Source organism: Phasianus colchicus, chromosome 8 (genome assembly GCF_987193195.1).
Source record: "Phasianus colchicus chromosome 8, bPhaCol1.hap1.1, whole genome shotgun sequence".
In the NCBI taxonomy this organism is placed as follows: Eukaryota; Metazoa; Chordata; class Aves; order Galliformes; family Phasianidae; genus Phasianus; species Phasianus colchicus.
The window spans coordinates 17,818,933-17,838,176 of NC_143443.1; the positions used below are offsets into that span (position 1 = coordinate 17,818,933).

At 44.5% G+C, this 19,244-nt stretch overlaps 2 protein-coding genes across 6 annotated transcripts in view; both read left to right on the forward strand.

Annotated features, from left to right (window-relative positions):
* The first annotated feature begins 10 nt into the window (after positions 1-10).
* Positions 11-3,035, forward strand: NDUFB8 (NADH:ubiquinone oxidoreductase subunit B8). The gene is made up of 5 exons (XM_031602087.2): positions 11-284; positions 425-551; positions 802-901; positions 1,954-2,109; positions 2,804-3,035. Exons 1-5 carry the CDS (start codon positions 182-184, stop codon positions 2,894-2,896), a joined length of 579 nt encoding a protein of 192 aa, XP_031457947.1. The 5' UTR covers positions 11-181; the 3' UTR covers positions 2,897-3,035.
* An 89-nt stretch (positions 3,036-3,124) lies between these two features.
* The window catches only part of SEC31B (SEC31 homolog B, COPII component), a 33,974-nt gene continuing 17,854 nt past the window's right edge, over positions 3,125-19,244 (forward strand). For 2 of the 5 annotated variants that reach the window (XM_090145131.1, XM_031602084.2), the window contains exons 1-12: positions 4,111-4,227; positions 8,374-8,462; positions 9,968-10,091; positions 10,328-10,523; positions 11,289-11,384; positions 12,253-12,393; positions 12,889-13,031; positions 13,283-13,382; positions 15,286-15,447; positions 16,341-16,493; positions 17,222-17,452; positions 18,434-18,508. In XM_090145131.1, coding sequence (XP_090001257.1) covers positions 8,384-8,462; positions 9,968-10,091; positions 10,328-10,523; positions 11,289-11,384; positions 12,253-12,393; positions 12,889-13,031; positions 13,283-13,382; positions 15,286-15,447; positions 16,341-16,493; positions 17,222-17,452; positions 18,434-18,508 — 1,500 coding nt within the window. In that variant the 5' untranslated portion in view covers positions 4,111-4,227; positions 8,374-8,383. Of the gene's footprint in view, positions 3,628-4,110; positions 4,228-4,325; positions 4,481-4,533; positions 5,036-8,373; positions 8,463-9,967; positions 10,092-10,327; positions 10,524-11,288; positions 11,385-12,252; positions 12,394-12,888; positions 13,032-13,282; positions 13,383-15,285; positions 15,448-16,340; positions 16,494-17,221; positions 17,453-18,433; positions 18,509-19,244 lie in introns of those variants that run through there. The other 3 variants (XM_090145133.1, XM_090145132.1, XM_090145134.1) reach the window with 3 other exon arrangements.

Here is a 19,244-nt window from a genome sequence, read left to right on the forward strand (position 1 = left end):
CGCCCACAGCAACGCCGGAAGCGAAGGGAGGGGCACCATGGAGACGGGAGGAGGAAATAGAGGCTAACGGCGCCCCCCTGCGTTTGGCGGTTCCGGCGGAGGGCCGGCCCCGGCTCTCGCTTTTCCCTCTCGTCCCTTCTGTCCCTGCCAGCCACCGTCGGCGGTGCTGCGCGGCGGGGCGATGGCGGCGGCGGCCGGGCGCGGCGGTGTCCTCTGGCGGCAGGCAGCAAGTTGGCTGCGGGCGACGCGGGCCGCCGTTGCGGCGCCCTCAGGGGCACGGGCGGGTAGGGGGCGGCCGGGAGCGGGGGGCCGCGGCGGGATGGGCGGCGGAGGCGGGATGGGCGGCGTCCTTGAGGCCTGCGGGCTGTGAGGGCGCTGCGCCCTTCCCGGCCGGGCCCGTGCCCACCGCGCCGCTCCCCTCCAGCTTCGGGTCTGACCAAGGATCAGCTGCCCGGGCCATACCCACGGACGGCGGAGGAGCGGGCGGCCGCCGCCAAGAAGTACAACATGCGAGTGGAGGACTACCAGCCCTACCCTGACGACGGCTTCGGGTGAGTTGGGGGCCCCCGCCCCCTGCGGCCGGGGTCTGGCTGCAGCCTGCTGCAGTCCTCAGCGCTGCGTGTGTGCAGGCTTGGGAGGTATCGCGTGGGTATTGCGGTGGTGGGTGTGTTGGTGTAGGTGTGTGTTTAAAAAGGTGTATGTGCACGTGGATCCATATATAGGTATGTATACGGATATATATTATGTGCCAAAATTAATGCAGATTTCTCGAAGGTGTGGGGTTTTGTCTGTTTCTCACAGGTATGGTGACTATCCCATGCTCCCTAATAAGTCCTTACATGAGCGAGACCCCTGGTACCAGTGGGACCAGCCAGACGTGAGGCGCAACTGGGGAGAGCCGGTGAGAACACCTGCAACAGTGTTCAGGCATCAGTGCTGATGTTACTGAATGGCATTACAGGGGCATCCTTACTGTGCTTGCTTTGCAATTCCTTGTTCAAACACATCCACAAGCACGGGGGTGTTACACACAGCGCAGGGACAGTCAGAAGTAAAGGCTGTAACCATCAGGAGAAACCTGCTCAAATAAAGCATCTACGTCAGCTTGCATTATCTTAAGCTCCTCAAGCTCCTGGTCAGGAGTAGCATTTCTGTTAGTATGTGGCCTTTCTGTGAAGGACTGGAATCTAGTTGTTACTATTGAGTTTGGTAGTTGACTTGAGCTCTTTTTACTAGAAGTAGAGTTTATATAAGTATGTGTATGTAATACATCATAGTATAAACATGCAAGAGCTTGCTAGCATGTGTATCACAGAGTAGAGTTTAAAGTCTGTGTTGCGGTGTCTGTAGGAGCCACCACATAGAAAACTTTGTGGTGATTCTGTATTTTTGTGCTGGTCAGCACACGAAAGATTGTATAGGTAATGCTGCCCTTAAGATGAGTAAGATTTTTACTTGTAAGAACTGGCTCTTGCTACTACTTGTGGTGGCTTCCTGCTGCCCTTACTCTTATGGAGTAGCAGCAGGTGCTTTACCTGCTTTGAGGAACCAGCTTCCAAATAGCAGGTGGTTGCTTCTTTGTTTGGAATACAGCTGCTAATTCTGTTTGAATGTGTGACTGATTTTTCATAAAAAAAGGGTACCAGTTTCTACCATGACTTCTGAACAGTGCTGGGGAATAAATCTAAGGTGGAGTGATTATGCATATAAATAAACAGTGCTCCTGTCTTATAATTAAGCACGATTGCCAGGTGTGAACATAGGATGGAACTTGGAGCCTTGTTTTACCGTAAGCAATTACTGCCTCTCTGGCTTTATCTCCACTTGTGTGGTGGAGATTAAAGGTAACTTCTAGCAGTTTTGTGATTGAGAATGTTGTAAATAGTTCTAGGTAAGAGCAGCTTGAGTACTGCTGGTAAATCTGTATCCTTCTTTGTTGTTGTTATTCTTTAGATGCACTGGGACTTTGACATGTATATTCGGAATCGTGTTGATACATCCCCCACTCCAGTTCCATGGCATACTATGCGCAACCACTTCCTGATTTTTTTGGGTACCATGTTGGTCATGTTTGCTCTTGGAGAGATCTATCCATCTTACAGGCCTGTGGTGAGTGATACTCTTGGGTAGAGGGAGGGAAAATGGCAGTGCTGCTTGTCACTGCTGATGGCTAAAAGAGTATTTTCTGCTGCAATTTGGTGAGTGTGGATGTGAAACCTTGCTGGCAACAAGAGGCGCTTCATTCAACCTAAGTTACTCTGTTGGCTGGCTCAGTTCAGTTCACAGGTTGTTTCATAATGAGCAGTTCTCATTTTCAGGGAACTAATTTTTAATTTTCTTACAAGATCCGTCCTTTGGTCTAGGCTTTCTCCTGCCTGTGTGGCCCTGTACACGAGAAATGCTTTTTTCCTCTTCTCTAACCCGTGTTTTTCATTCTCTCCAAAGATGTGCATCATTTTGAATACTACTGATACATGAGTCTGAACACAGACAAGCAAACAGTTCTTGCAATGTGTTATCCTCACACTGTGAAATGAACTGTTGGTTGTTTAAATATTTCCCTGTTGAAGGGCTTGGGTTTTTGCAAAAAACAACCCGACCTCTAATGTCTGAATTTCCTGATCTGACATTTCTACTGAAGCAGTTACATTGAAATTTAAGGTGTGGCTGACATGCCTTCTTTTTTAAGGGGGAAAGGTTAGGGGTCTTAGAGGAGGGGGGAAGTTGAATGAGATGTTTTCTCCTTACCTCTTAAGTTGCTTGTTTGAGTATGGTGTATTTGCTGCTGTTTTTGTCTTTGTAGGGACCGAAGCAGTATCCCTTCAATGATCTGTATCTGGAGAAAGGAGGGGACCCCAATAAAGAGCCACCAGTTGTGACGCACTACAAAATCTGAAAGCTGCTGGAAGTGCTTTTTATCCTGCACCAGCTCTGCTGGGGTTGGCATCTTCTTTAGTTTTCACTGCAGCATAAGTTAATGCTTGTTCTTCAACACTGAACCACTAACTGCAGTGAAATATATCAATGATACCTATTGTGCTAGTTGTCTTCTGTTGTTTTGAAAAGGTGAAGCAATGGCCAATGGAATTAAATGTTATTTGCCATTTTTCTAGACAGGCTATGATGTGGGGCAAGCTTCTGGCTTATAAATATTTTTGTAGAAGGTATATTTGCTAAACCTGTGTATGTAGGAGATATTGCCTGTTACTAAGTGGCTTATTGGAGGTGCAGCTTGGAATTGAACTAGAGCATATCACTTGATGTGAAATGTCTGGTCTGGAACCAGACTAAGTGCCAGTTTTTGGGAGTCTCATTCCATGTGAATAACTGTCCTTCCTCAGTGGGATTTGGCTTTGATCTTTTCCTGCTCTAGATGACTTCAGTGAAACCTGCCAAAAAAAGCTAGCAAACAAACCCAGCTCTGGCCTGGACTTCAGGTCTGAGAGCACACATGCTCAAGCTGTGTGCTACACAGCCTGAGCTCAGGTGCAGGGCCTTTTGTGGTGTTATTCCCTGTTTGATTGGGAAAGTTATGCATAGTTTAATTAAGCTCCTTTATTTTCTAGCTCCACCCTTTGCCATAAGCTTTTACCTCTGTTGCTGAAGGGGGCAGTACCTTCCACACAGGTATGTGATAAAGTTCCATTTCCCTGCTCTGCTGTCAGCACCCTCCTGTCACTCGGGGGTGTGCATTAAGGGAATTGGACATTGCGCATTTACAGGAAACAATTCACAATTAGCACTGTGAGAAAACACCTCATAACGGCAGATTCTAAAGGGCAGTTTGGTCTCTGTGTCATTTCTGTAGGGATTGCGTGCAAAGAAATGAGGTGACTAAGTCCTAGGACACACAGGTGTTTGTAAATAAGGCTGACCTCTCGGGCGGGACTGAGCAATCCACACATTGCCCGGCTCCTGCTTTTAAGCTGGAAACAACGGTGCTGTACCTCAGGAGGGTTTGGGTTTTTCGGGTAACTTTTCGAGCTGCAGGGACCACGAAAGAACGCGCCGCGCGCAGGAAGGCGCTCCTGGGGACGCTCAGCTTTGGGCGCCGTATCACAGCTTTCCCCACGCTCCACCTGCGGCCGAGCCGCGGGGAGGCGCCGCTGGCGCATGCGCGGTGCAGCGGGCGGGGCGCGTTCCTCGGAGGCGGCGCCTTTTGGGCTCCCGGCGGCCACCGTCGTAGGGCTCAGCTGTGGGACCGAGCGGCGGGACAGCCGGCAGCCGGTAAGGGCCGCGGCCTCTCCTCCCCGTCCCGCCTCGCCCCACCCGGGCCGGCACCGCTCAGCCCCGGAAGCCGCCCTCGGGCCGACCCCGCGGCCTCGGAGCCGGCCGCCTCCGCCGCTCGGCTCGGCGTTACCGGGGCTCTGTCGCCGCCCCTCTCTCCCGGCGGCACGGTGCGTGTCAGCTGGGTGCGCCGGGACGGCCCGGCGCCCGTGCCCTCGGAGCGGCCCTGTGCCTGACGGCCTCCGCCGCCCCGGTACGTGTGCGCTGCCGTGCGCAGAGCGTGCCTGGCGACAGCTGGAGTGTGCTCGCAGCGTGAGAAGTTCCTTTAGGCGTGGGGTTGGAGCGCACGAAACTCAGAAGTTTCTTTCCGTGCCGCGATGGTGTCATGGAGGAGTGCCGAGCCCTGCCCTGCTGCCACCCCGCCTCGGCAGCGCCGGCGATTAGCCGCGATTAGTGCCTGTGCCTCCTGTAATCTGGGGCTATAATGGGCACCTGGGAGAGCTGCGGAAAGGGAGGAGTGGTGCGAGGGCTGGGGATTGATCCTGGGATGTGGAGCGTCATGCGGTTTGCATCTCAGCTCCTGTGTCGTGGCCCTATGGCCTCTGTCAGTTCCGGGGGGCTGCTTTGCTGCCAGCTGACCTTGGCAGAGTGGCGTGTTCTGCTGTGTGCTTGGTTACAGTGGGTCAGAGTGGCAGCTTCCTTCTTGTGCTGTGCAGGAGGGCGGCGTCGGTGGGAGCTGTTGAAAGGAGCGGGATGCCCGGGGGGGGTGTGGTGTCACCATCCCTGGAGGTGTTCAAGAACCGTGCAGGTGTGGCACTGAGGGATATGGCTGGTGGGCACGGTGGTGGTGACGGGATGGTTGGACTCAATGATCTTGGACTCAATGACAGCAGGACAAGGGGAAATGGTTTTAAGCTGAGGGAAGGGAGATTTAGGTTGGATGTCAGGGGGAAATTCTTTACGGAGAGAGTGGTGAGGTGCTGGAACAGGCTGCCCAGGGAGGTTGTGGATGCCCCGTCCCTGGAGGTGTTCAAAGCCAGATTGGATGGGGCCCTGGGCAGTCTGGTCTAGCATTAGGTGGAATGGTGGTGGCCCTGCATGTGGCAGGGGGGTTGGAGATTCATGATCCTTGAGGTCCCTTCCAACCCTGGCAATTCTGTGATTCTGTGATCTTAGAGGTCTTTTCTAACCTTAATGATTCTATGAATGGGGAATGGTTTGATGCCCAGTGGTGTGGAGGACTGGAGAAGTAGGGCCATACTGACGGTCCTGGGTGGAGAGTGAGAGAGAGGGCCTTGCAAGAGTGGCACGGGGTTGGTTATTATGGTAGCTCTGAGATTCAACCAGAAAATAGAAGGTCAGCTTGGTCTTTTACAAGTGTTTCAGGCTACTGTAGACAAGGAATTCTGCCCCTGTCAGCACTGCGTGTAATCCATTGCGGTGTTAGAGCATGTGCTCCTATCCATGCCCTCCATTTCCCAGCAGTGAGCGGTGCCCGGCAGTGCCGGGTTTGGCTTTGCAGGCGGCGTTACCATTTAAGGACACTGTGCAGGAAAGCAAGGCTGGGGGAGGCTTTGGGGGAGCGCTGCTTCTGTCCTGCTGCTGCCACTGGGGCTGAGATCTGCTGATGCACTGTGTCTGTAATCGGATGTTCCTCTGGAGGAGGGGGGGGGTTGGAATTGTCATGGCTAATTAATTAGAGATCGTAAGAAAAGCATGAGCTTTCTCAGAAGTCTTAGGTGCTATTTTGGGAGATGACAGCAGGTGGCAATCTCTCCTTAAAAATTACGCTGTGGAAGAGTCCGCTACTTGTGAGTTTTTCTCAGACAACCACAAGAGGTTGCTAAAGAGCCTTTTCTTTCTTTAAGAATCGTGGAAGACTCAAAGTCAGGGCTTCTTACCTTGCGGACTTGGAGCCCAGGGATTTAAGGAAGCGTTGCTGCATAGATACTGCTGCAATGGAGTTGAAATAGTAGAATTTGCTTTAGGACGTGATACTGCGATCTTCTGGCTTCCTGCATGTGTTTCATGGGCCCTCAAATCTGTTGGCCCTGCTGCTGCATTGCCTTGATGGCTGGGGACATAGAAGCTGTCCAGTTCCTGTTGTCTAACACTCCTGCAGTTGTTCTGTTGATGTTGAGCCAATCTATTAGGCAAGCCACTTGTTTGCTTTCCTGTATCTCAGTGAGTTACCATGGGCAAGACGTTTTACCTTCCAGTTTTGTTCTAACATAATTTTATGAAAAGAGAACAATAATGCTGACTTTCTTATGCAAAATGTTTAGTGCTTTATTGACAAAAAGAGCTGGGCAATCAGTCAGTAAGGTTTTGCATGATTTTGTGAGTTTGTCTTTGAGTTTGCCTGTTAAATACAGATTGTGGCAGCCATCCCTGCAGCCTATCCAGCACAGAAGGTAAGCGGTGGGAGGAGGCCTGTAACATTCACCTAGCCAGGAGTTTGGTGGTTATACTCTTTCTTGTTTTACTTACCAGAAGGAGGGGGTCTTTTGGCCATACTCTAATAATGTTAATGGCTCAATAGGAGGTTATCATCTCAAAAGTGAAGCAGTGAGGCTTGTGTGTGCATCTGGCTCCTGCAGCTGATGGAGCTCAAGTAGAGGAGGGAGAGGCAGGGAGGGGACTGATAGGAAACCAGCTGTCTGACACCCCTGTTCCAATGGAGTCAGGATGTTTTTGCATTAAGCCCCTGCTAGCAGGTTCCTGAAGCTCCTTCTGGGGATGTTTTCATTTCCCACTGCTGAAAAGGGGAACAGGCCAGGAATAGTGTTCGTCTGTGAGCGTGCTCCCTAAAAAATGCATGCTATAAAGCATTTGGTCACTTATATCAGGACATGCTGTTTGATTATGACATGAGGAAGTGGGAATATGTCCTTACCCTTCTGACTGGCGACAGAGAATACCCTGAGATGGGTCTGGAGTTACTAGACATGAGGTCTGAGTCCTAGAAATGCTGCTGACCAAATGTCTCTGCAGGGGGAAACTGTCAGTTGGAGGCCGTGGCTTCACATAAGCCTCAGGATGATGGAAAACTTTCAAAGCTTTTTTTAATATACTTTGGCCAGGCAGCGGGCTGGGCACAGCAAGCTACATTTATGAAGGAGGCCAGGAAGAAGCATCCATGTTCTGGTCTACAGCCAAACTCTGTATGATTGACATTCATTATCCTACATCTGGACAGAGGGACCACATGGACTCAGGATGTGACTGGACTAACAGCCTGGCTAATGGTTATGTGCTCGAAAGGCCTAGAATTGATTGGTGCTGGCTGCTCTCTACCCAGTAGGAATGAGATGCTACCTGGAACAGCAGTTTGTTTAAATTTGTACTCAATGTTGCAGCCTCCTGACTGTGCACTGTTGATGTTTGTCTTTCAGTTATCTCGCTACATTGTTGCCCAACTGTCTCTGCAGTGACATGGGGAGGTTCTGTTGCTTTTGTATAGGTGTGTGTCTGTCTACTCAGTCTCAGTAAAAAGAATTACAGTCAGAGGTGGGCTTGAAACCCACTGGATACTTCTGGATCACTTCCTCTCACCTTCCTGCTACCATTTACAAACTGAAGCAGAAGGTCAAATGATTTTTCCTTTGGCTTCTCTGAGGCGTGAGAACAAAGTACATTAATTAAATTGGCACGTGGTAGCATTGCACTTTGTTTTCTGTTGCCACATCGCTTTGCTGTTTGGAATTTACCCTGTCCTTAGATTCCATCTGCTCCATTTTTGCCGATGTGTACTGACACCAGTGTGTTCAGAGAGAGCAACTGGTGCTTTACAAATACATTTTTTAAGTGAATTTCGGCAACTGATTTAAACCAGCCTGGGCTGAAGGCTTGAGTATGCTGTTTAATTCAGATCCCCTCTCTTTCACTGAAATTCTCCTGTAACTGGGGTATATGAAAAAGAGCCATGCAATAAGGAAAATCTGAGTTCAGACAGCAGGACTGTTTTTTCATTAATTTGTACCAGTAAAACTGTACTAACTCAGAAAGCAGCAAATAATTACTCTCAGCAGAGAGAAAGCTTTTTTTTCTTGATACTACTGTAAGGAGTGTGTTTTGTTACTGTTGTGGTTATTTTCATGTTGGCTTTGTCTAGCTATTCTAACTGCTGTGTGAAATTTCTTCTAGAGCCTAGAAAATGAAGCTAAAGGAAATTGAGCGAACTGCTGTAGAAGCATGGAGTCCTGCAAACAACCACCCCATTTATCTAGCAACAGGTAAAGTTCTTCATGATTCAATAAACTCAGAGTATGAATCACAGAGAGACTTTATGTAGAGCTATATTGGTAAAAAGAAAAAGAAAAAAACCAGACTTTTGGGAATTCCCACTTCAATTATCTCTTGAAAGCTTGCAAATAATATGCTGAAAACATGATCACTTTTTTAAAGTGACATTCCCATGGAAGTTATTTTTTTATGCCTGGCATTAACACCTTAAAGAGTAGTCATTTTTCAGAGGGTGAATACATTGCTTTTTGATCTAGCTTCTAATGAAGTCTGTATGAACTCCAGTGCCTGCTAGCTATAAAAAATTAAACGAAGTTACTTAGTATAGCTGGGGAACTAAGTTCACCCAAATCGTGTTCGCTTAAGCTCATTTTCAGTTTGTTGGTTTTCAGTCATTATCAAGTAGCTTGACAATCAGAAAATAAAATTTTTTTCTTCCTAAATATTGCTTGGTTTGGTTTACGTTTAGTTTTCAATGCTTCTGCAGAACAATCATTTACAATTTCTATAACCATATTATTTCCTGAAGCACAAAATCTTCATCTTCACTGTATTGGAAGCAGGTGAATTTAGCATCTGTATGGATCTAACAGCTTGTGTTGTCTACCCAATACGGAAAGTAATCAGGTCTGTCTGCTGTCTGTCTGGGTTGTGTAGGTTGACATATTGTCCTGCTTTTTTTTTTTTTTTTTTTTCAGGAATGGCTGTGAGGAGAAACTGACTAAAGTTTGGCTTTTGCCTTAAAAGCAGCGTTACTGTTTTTGGGGTAGATTTTCTATTTTGAGTTTCTCTGCTAAGGCCAGAGATTTGATTGGACCAAAGGCCTTGGCTTCAATCTGCTTTAGACCAGAAGCTGCAGTTTATTGTTTGTACTGCTTTTTTATGGTCCCTTGGGTTCTTCTCTTGCCATAGGCAGTTGCAAAGCATCCCTGTTGTAGCTGGGTAATTATTTGCATGGCAGTGTCTCATTAGGCGATGTTAAATCTATTTTTAACTTTTATTCCCTAAATTGAGGAGAAGGAAGCCATCACTGAGTGACTACTTCTCTGTGTGGGTTGCTAAGGAATGCTTTGTTGGCTTAAGACTGGGGAACTTTTGCTGTAGGCTAAGTATAGAAGTTATGATCATGACTTCTGGTCAAAGTTGAGTAGTATACAGAAATATTTAAGAGCATAATTTGAAAAAGCAACTCTATCTGTAACTTCGATTACAACTTAATATCAGGAACTGTGGTAGTTTAGAGAAGGTATAAGAATTTTTTCCTCTCTTTTAGATAAGATATTACTTGCATAGCAGTGATCCTGGTGCCCAGAATTTCTTGAAGAGTTTTTTAGTCTTTGTTGTACTATTCTTGTTTCTGAGGTACTTGCCTATGTCCTCTCCCTCAATAGGCACAGCACTGATGATGTGTTGACTACTAAGTTTAAACCTTGTTTATATATTGTGATCTTGAAAAACTGGTCAATTCTAAGTACTACCCTTGTACTTCTGCTAGGAACATCTGCCCAGCAACTGGATGCATCCTTCAGTACAAATGCCACCTTGGAAATATTTGAGGTTGACTTCAGGGATCCCTCTCTGGACATGAAGCAGAAAGGAACACTTTCTGCCTCAAACAGGTATCAGTTTCTCATGCTATTGCCCAGTGGAACTGAAGAGGGTTTTTCTGCTGCAAAAAAGGAGAGAGGGGATTTGTTTTCAAGATATAAAGTGATCTTTTGAATCGGTTTATTTCTGTCATCAAGGACTAAATATTTTTTGACTTCACACAAATCGTGTTGGACGTTTGATAATGCAGAATGTCTTGACTTCCACCAAATACTGTAGCCTATGCTGACTTTATTTTCTTCTTTAGGTTTCATAAGCTGATCTGGGGTAACTTTGGAAATGGGTCCCCAGAGTCCTCTGGAGTGATCATTGGTGGAGGGGAAAATGGTGTACTGACAATGTACAGTGCACACCGGATCTTGGCTTCAAAGAGTGATCCTGTAATTGGGCAGACAGAGAAGCATTCAGGGCCTGTTCGAGCTCTTGACTTCAATCCTTTCCAGGTATGTCACATAAAGATACTTATGAACAAATGTGGTTTTTTTTCCTTGTGTATACAGATTTATTAACTGTTGGAACAACAGTTAATATGAAAGAGACGTGCTAGTTGTGCCACAAGATTGACTTGGAACTTTGATGAGGGCACTGCTCACAGCTTTGTCACTGTATTACACCGTGACCTTAATCAATTCATTTTACCTCAGAACAAAACGTATCTTGTAATGCTGTTACAAGCTGGACCATTACCCATCTGAAGGCAGGACATCTTTTACTTTTTTTTTCCAATTAGTGTTGGGGTTCTGATCCCCAATTCAGTGAGGTTCTGATCATGCTTAAAGAGGCTGCAAAATAAGCAAAAACTGGACAGAACACAAGTTCTTGTGGCAGCACAAAGGCAAATTGGTCTGTGAACACAAACCCTTTTGGGAAGCCTGCACTTTCTGAGAAGGAATGTCCCTGATGCCTGGAGCAAAGGCTCAGCTGGCCAGAGGCAGTAGCTTCCAGACCTGTGGCAAAGTTTCATGATCAACGCTATTCAACTGCAAATCTAGCTGCTTGCTAGACAAACTTTAAGTTTCTATCATGGCACAGCTGAAGACATAAAGGCCAGAAACATGCTCAGTTTATAATCTTAAAGGCATCTGTTAGATGCAGCTCTTATCTGGCTGTGGAAGTTTTGAGTTTTTTTGTTTATACTTATTCTTAGGAAATCTGTCCTCCTTCCCCATAAGCAAGAAATTCAGGTGACCTTTTTTTTTTTTCTGCAGAGCAATCTTTTGGCTTCTGGAGCCAATGATTCTGAAATTTTCATCTGGGACTTGAATAACTTCAGTGTGCCTATGACTCCAGGGACTAAATCACAGGTAAATGAGTTTTCCTCTAGGCAATAGCCCTGCAGTCTTATCTCAGTAGTGAAGGCAAAAGGTGTGACTGTATGGAATCATCTTGGTGTAGTTACTCTGTGAAGGGGGAGTGAGCTTGACCTTTGTCAGGGGAAAGATGAATCATAATTGATAGGCTTCATTTTAAGGGTATGGAAAGAATGCTGTAAGGAAGGTGAGGTAGGCTAATAAATTATGGAACAATGTACTTCGTATGGACAAGTTAAGCTCTTTGTGAATTTGCATCAGGTACCTGACCAGTTTGTCTTAAGATCCAGCTGGGGCATGTGTTTTGTATTAATGATGCTTTATTGTGCCTTCTCTGAGGAAACAATTTACTTCAGGCTTCATGTGAAGCTCTTCATATCTCACGAAGGCAAAATATATCCAGCGTGGCCAGTGAGCCATTCAATGCTTCTCAGCTGTTATTCCTAGACAATTTTTCCTGAGTTTGAAGGGGAATAAGCTGATTATGATCATGTTATTCAGGACAACCATAGTAAACTTGTCTAAAAGCAGGTTAGCTTTTTCTCCAATAAGCCTTGCATTTGTGTCCTCTCCTATCTATCTCCTGCATTGCAGGAGACACAGTAACATCAATTAGCCTTGAATGCTGTACCATTTTCCATCTTGTTGCACTCCAGAAATGTTGCACAAGGTCACTTTTCCATTTATGTTTCTCACGGGAGTCAGAGTAGAAACATTAACATTCTCTCAACTGTAGTTCTCTCTAGTCTGCAGCCTGATCTTACATGTTCTGCAGGTTCTAGTTAGTGTAGCGTCAGAATCCTGTGATTAGTGCTTCCTCAGCACAGAGATAATAGACCTATGGCCATTTCTATCTTTGCAGCCTCATGAAGATATCAGTGTGGTGTCTTGGAATCGGCAGGTGCAGCATATTCTGTCCTCCGCTCACCCCAGTGGCAAGGCAGTGGTTTGGGACCTCAGGAAGAATGAACCTATCATCAAAGTCAGTGACCACAGTAACAGAGTGAGTGAAGACTGATTCTGACTTGCTTATGACATGGCACCACAGTGACAGCAAAGCAGTAGCACAGCTCCTGGGTTCAAGTGCTTGTGTTGTGGGAGCTGTTGTGACTGGTTCTCTTGGAGCTACAGCATCAAAGCACACTTCTCTCTCTTCCTAACAAACTGCAAAAGCAAGCCTCCTATCTATTCCTGAAGTACAGAGTGCTTCACAGTGTTCTACATTTGTGTTCATGTCTTGTTTCTGAGAAGCCTCCTTCATTTTTATCCTAGCTGTTTTCCTCAGTCAACTTTTACCTAGTCCTCCAACTTCACTGGTTAGTTTTTTGGCTGTATGGAGAAAGTAGAAACTCTTGCATCTCATAGTAAGGCATTGCTAGACTTGCTCTATATCAAGCATTCTAGGCAAGTTACTTGCAGAAAGAAGTGGCTCTTGGCCATGTGTGCTATTGCCAGCTTGCACTGCTGAATTTTCATCCTGTGCTGTTTTTATTCCGAGATGCATTGCTCAGGAATGGCCTGGCACCCAGAAGTTGCAACGCAGCTAGTTCTTTCCTCTGAGGACGACCGCTTGCCAGTGATCCAAATATGGGACTTACGTTTTGCTACCTCACCTTTGAGCCAGCTGGAAGGACATACTAGGTGAGGGCCTGGTTGTCATGTTGCCTTTTCAGGGATCTCCATCTTTCAGGAGCCAGCATCTGCAAGACCAGCTTTGGAGAAGTGAGGTTATTTATTTTAGGTTGCTTTGTTTCACAGATGAGTCTGGTCGAAGCAGATTTGAAAACTGGTGTTTCCGAACTTAAACCAACATGCACCAGCACTTCTTATTGACAGAGTGAGAGAGAGGGCTGATTATGAAGTACCACTGATTTCTTTCTGGTCTGTTTTAGGGGAGTTCTGTCTGTCTCCTGGTGCCAGGCTGATCCTGAATTGCTGTTGAGTAGTGCCAAAGACAACCGGATCTTGTGCTGGAACCCAAGTACAGGGGAGGTACTTAACAGCTATAAGTACACCTTATCTTCTTCATACAAACCCATGTGCTATACTATCTGTTTGACCCTTTTTTGTATTTGCGTGGAGTGCCAATGTCTTTTCCTCCAGTATGTCTTCTGCACTGTTTTTTTTTGGATAAAATGACAATACTGTCCATATCCTGAGTAAAAACTACAGGCAGAGATTTCCTCTGATGTATCTGTGTCCAGAGGTTGTGCATGGAAGCAATCTTTGACTAAAACTTTATTTAAGCAAATCAAGACTACTCTGTGTTAACACTTGGTGTTCTCTATGTCTGTTTGTTTCTTTCTCCAAGAGTACTAGAAGATGGGTGGAACTTGAATGGGAGCAAGGATCATTTGTTACAGTCATTGAGAAGGGAACAATATAATTAAATATGCTTGCAAACTTTACTCAGAGCACAGTGGTTTCACATGTAGTTGCTTACCTAGTCATGTGTCTCAGAATTAACATTTTTGAAAAAATTTATGCTTCACACTAAATTTAAACATTTTAAATAAATCTGTGTGAAAAATTCTCAACATGCCTCCTCACTCAGTGCTGAGTTTCTGGATAAAACTGAAATTTGAACTTTGAACAAAATTTGCTGGGTGGATATGGTGATAGCACAGGGAAAATACTTTTACAATACTGAGCAAAGTACATCTGTGAGCTTCAGAGTTGATTCATTTCACTTGATATCTGACCACTTGCCTTGGAGGCATGAAAAAAGGTTGCCCCTTTTGTAAAAGACATTACATGTGCTGTTGCGATTTCATGGGCTTTGGAGCTCACTCCATACAGATAGCTGATGATTGGAAGAGAATCAGACTCTGAAATGTCTAATTCTTACTGAAATCTTTTCACTTTGTTTTAGAGGAAGAACTTAAAAAGCAATTTTAGTGCAGCTGGCTTGTCTTTATGCATCTAGATGTAGATTTGCAGAGTCTAAATTCAAGTTAATGCATTAATGCAGCTTATTTTTAGTGTGCTTGTCTGACTTAGTGCCAACCATTAGAAAATCTTCAAATGATACCAGAATTGGGAGTTTTCAATAGTAAGGACAGGGCATTTACATAGAATGACTGGTCTGGTAATTTTGGGGGAAGCATTGGTTTCTTTTGTTATTTTTGGGAGGGAGAGGGGGGTGGGGATTTATTCTTTTACTTTAGAGCAGTCTGCATTTTAATATAAGTAAATGCAAGGTTTTATAGCTGGGAACAGAGAACACAAATAATCACCACACAGAACAAAACTGGGATTCTTTATGCTGGAAAGTCTTCTACCTGTGAGGCACAAAGCAGATACCTTCACTTTCAAAACTTGGAGGTTTGAGGTCAAGGTTGAGTTAGTGAGTTGCCCCAAGGTAGGCAAGAAATCTATGAATGGGCCATCAATTGAATTTTGAATTTTTGATTGCTGGACCAGAAATTTGTTGGCTGTAATATCCTTTGTAGTTTGTCTGCAGCTATTGCAATCCTCTTCTCTTTTTCTACTTTTTTTCTTCCATAAGCCTTTTTTCTATCATTTGTGCCCACATGTTCTTGCTCGTTACACCTTCTTCCTTATTGACCTCTGGTTTTCTTGCATCGTTTTCTGATGTTTCTCCCTTGTTTAACAGCAGTTGCAACAATGTTATTGTGCTGTAATACTTAGCAGAACAAAATCCCAAAGTAGCAAGTCAGTTGTGCTCTGCCATTAGATTCCCATTGTTAACAGCCTTCTGTTGTTTGGGCTCAGTGTGCTACAGTTCTGATCTTGCAAATGCATTCTTCAAAAAGCAAAAATAAAATACTTGTCATACTTTTATTCAATAGTGCTATGTAAATTGAGAGTGGGCTAGTAATTTGGGGAAAGCAAATTATGTTACATGCTTCTGCCTTCTCTGTTTCTGTGATAGGTGGTTTATGAGTTGCCCATTCGTAGTCAGTGGTGCTTTGATGTCCAGTGGTGTCCTAGGAACCCTTCAGTCTTCTCTGCTGCCACTTTTGATGGATGGATTAATGTTTACTCTGTTATGGGTGGGAACTTAGAAGCTCAGCAGAGGACACAGGCTGACAAGGTAAAGGACACAGAAGTTAATACTACAGGTACCTCCGTAGTGTGGTGGTATGATTTGTTTGTGTATTTTAAGATTCAGGGTAACCAATCTATTGAATTTTAGATGTTCCTTTAGGAAATGGTCTTTCTTTGGAATAAGCTTCCTTTCAAGTGACTGAGCGACTTGAAAAATAAAACACATAGATCTTGCCTGTGAACCTCTGGCAGCCTTACCTTGCTGAGGTTTGTGTTGCTTTCTTTCAGACATTCTAGTCTGCTGCATTTGGAGCTATGTCCTATGATCCAGTCAAGCTTATCCTTAGCAAACACCAAATCTATTCCAATAATTTTAAAAATAAGGAATGCTTGTAAACAGCATTGTATATATTTTCACCAACTTCCTAAATGTCAGAAATCCAGATCAGAGGTCAATTTTGACATACTCTCGTCTAGAAATTATTTCACCAGCTTTGTCAAAGTGTTATAAAAGCTTGAGAAAGTCTTAAAAACTAACTCATTTGAAAGACACAGCAATGAGCAATACAGGAAACAGACTGACAACTTTTGACCATGTTTTGTCACTGTCTTGCATAAAACAATTTTGTAACCTCTATTTTTTTATGAGTTGGGTGCTACATCAAGCAGTATTTGCTGGGGACTTTTGTCTTGCTAAGGAAAACTTAAAAAGTCTCTGAAGGTGAAGCTTTGAGAAATTATTTTGAGGACTATTTGGTAATACTATTTGTCTTACAAAGGGCTTGGTTGTATTTCAGAAAGATGTTCTGTCATTGTCTCTCTTCTTGCTGACGAAGAAAGTAATTAATTATTAGCAGTTTTTTGGTTTTTTTTTTTGTGCTTAGGGCATTACAGAGAGAAATTGAATTATATCTTATCCCTTTCTTCGTCTGATTGTAGATCTCTTCCTCCTTCAATAACCTGGATCCATTTGGCACAGGACAGACCCTTCCTCCTTTGCAGGTGCCAGAGCAGGTAGCTCAAACCACCTTGATTCCACCATTAAAAAAGCCACCCAAGTGGATTCGCAGGCCTGTGGGTGTTTCATTTGCAGTAAGTAAATGGAGTATCCTTCACTGAAAATGCTTCTGGTGTCTTCTAGTGATATAACCCCTTTCTTTAGCAAAACCTTCTGATCTTCCTGCTGCCAGTTGTTTTAATGTTTGTTTAATGTTTTAAGGAGCAGTGTGTTTTTCCATCTGGGTAAGCTCTTTTGCTCAATATTTGGGTGTATTTCTAACAAGAAAGTGTCCTGGGGCAGAGAAAAGGAGTCTAAGTAGAAGTTAACAGAGCTAAGAAAGTCTCACAAATCCTGTCTTTGTAGGCTGTAATATGCATTTCTATTCTGTCTTTCTCCTTTCTATTCAGTATTTATTTTTTTTCCCCCTCTTTTCCTCCTCAATCAAAACTCTTTATTCCTTCAGCCTGTCTTGACTTGTTCTCTGTCTGTCTAGTGCCTACTATTTGCGTGATGGTTTTCATCATTGCAGCCTGCCTCTCAGAAAAGAACAAACAGTTCCAAGTGGTACTTCTTCCTTTGTGCCTCTCTGACATTTGCAGTTAGCAATGCCTGGCAACGCATACATGAGTGACGTGCTTACCAGCAGGAATTACTGATCCTTCATTTGAAGGACTCCCTCTGTGTTCTTGCTGTACATGTACATGGAACTTTGGGTTCTTACTGGTCACAGCTGGAGCTTGAGTCAGCCTTGCTAAATAAAGAATTAAGTAAAGTTGTTAAATGAAAAAATGCTTACTTTGTCTCTTTCTGTCTTTCCCAGTTTGGAGGAAAACTGATTACCTTTGGTCTTACCAAAGCTCCTGGGCAGCAAATACAGCAGACTTACCCTCACCAAGTTTTCATCAGTCAAGTCACTACTGAAACCGAATTTCTGCTTCGATCCAGAGAACTGCAGATGGCTCTGCAGTCAGGAAACCTCCTTGATTACTGCAAGGGCAAGATTCAGACAGCCAAGTTGAAGTACGAGGAGAACCTGTGGAAATTCCTAAAGGTAGGATGCCACTGGTGAAGCACAGGGATCAATTCTGTTATGTGTTTGTGTATGGGAAAATATTGGGACCTTTTCAACTGTACAGCATTTGCATAGTAAATTTGGTCTCTTGAACGAATAAGGTGACCAATTGCTGTCTTAAGTCGTGACAAGAGTCTCCATTGCAAGGATCACTGCAACCATGTAGCAGTGGATGAGATATCTCGAACTGTCACTACTGAGTTTTTATAATCCAGCTAGCCTACGGTCCTGTGAAACCACTCCAGGGCAGGCAAGATTCATTATTGCTATCTTAAACTACAAGCCAAGCATCTTAATTCTGTTCAAAAGAATGTTCTGCATGACCATTTCTGCATCTGCAGGAACAGTTTCTGACTGTTTACAAGTATATGTACAGATTGTTCAGTCTGGTAGTAGGAATGGCCTCAAAGAATTACTGAAATAGCTGGATCTCCTTGCAAGGTACTAATCAGTCATCAAACCATACAAGTAGCACATAAGCTGGGCTGTGTACAGCCTGAGGAAATTTCTGAGTCTGTCTGAAATCCCTACTCAGAAAGCTTTTCTAACAACTAGTTTGCTACTTCTTCTGTTGAAGCTAGCTAGGAGCTCATGCAATCACACTTTCGTTTTCATCCAAGCTCAGGTCGGTCATTGTCGCTGTGCAGAGATTATATCAGCAAATTCTGGGCCACCCAGGGAATTAATGGCCAAGTGCACTAAATGTGCACCTGCATAAACCTCTGCTTGGTTCCCACTTACTTGTAACTTTATAACAAGCTTGAATGTTACCACAAGCTTTTATTGTTACCACAATTTAAATTCTGTAGGTTTTCCTACTGTGTACTGGGTGTATTTGTCATAGTTATTTATCTGTAAACTGAGTTCAATACTTTGTTGCTGCTAGAAGTAGCTAGCTATTGGCAGTATGTAGGATTTTATACGTTTTCTTGTCTTTTTCAATGTCTTTTTGGGACTCAGGTGAACCTGGAGCAGGAATCTAGGACTAAACTCCTCAAGCTGCTGGGCTACAGCAAAGAAGACCTTCAAAAAAAGGTAAGGAGACTTCTGTTAGAGAGAGACCTTTACAGGGCTAAAGCTTCTGCTCGAACATTATAGGATTCCTACTGGAAATGAATGCTTGTCCTTGTGGTACACAAAGGACTGAACTGTATGATATTTCAGTTGAAGGGGGCTTGAAGTATCCCTCAGACTGAAACCTGCTGCAGTGGGTAGGGAACGTAAGCAAGAGTTATTCTGTGGCTTCTTTTAGAACTGCACTAGGAATGCTGGATCAGCCCAGATTCATTCCTCCTGACCTGAAGCTGTACAAAGATCTCCTTGTCCTCCATTGCACTCAGCAATTCTCTATTTAGATCTTAAATGGTAAAGCTGACCAAGCTGACATGTGTAACAAGAATAGCTAAACCTCTACAGAGAGTCCTTATCCTCAGAGCTCAAAGATGAACTGCTTATCACACAGAGGTGCTTTGAAAGAGGGATGATGGAAACAAAGTCCAAAATGACCGTTCAAATCTTTTTTTTTCTGATTGTGCTGGTCAACTGGACCCAAGTTTCCAGAGTTAAAACGAATATATAGACACTAGTAAGAGTGTAGCAGTAGTTTTACTGGATCAGACAAAAATGGTCTTGAGCCCTATTATCTTACTGCCAGTTGATGCTCAAAGAGGTGTATAACAGCAGCACAGCTGTGAGAGCTTCTAGCATCGAGCTCTGCATCTCAGGCAGTTCCTCAGCCAGGAAGGTGACAGATAAAGATATTACACTAGTT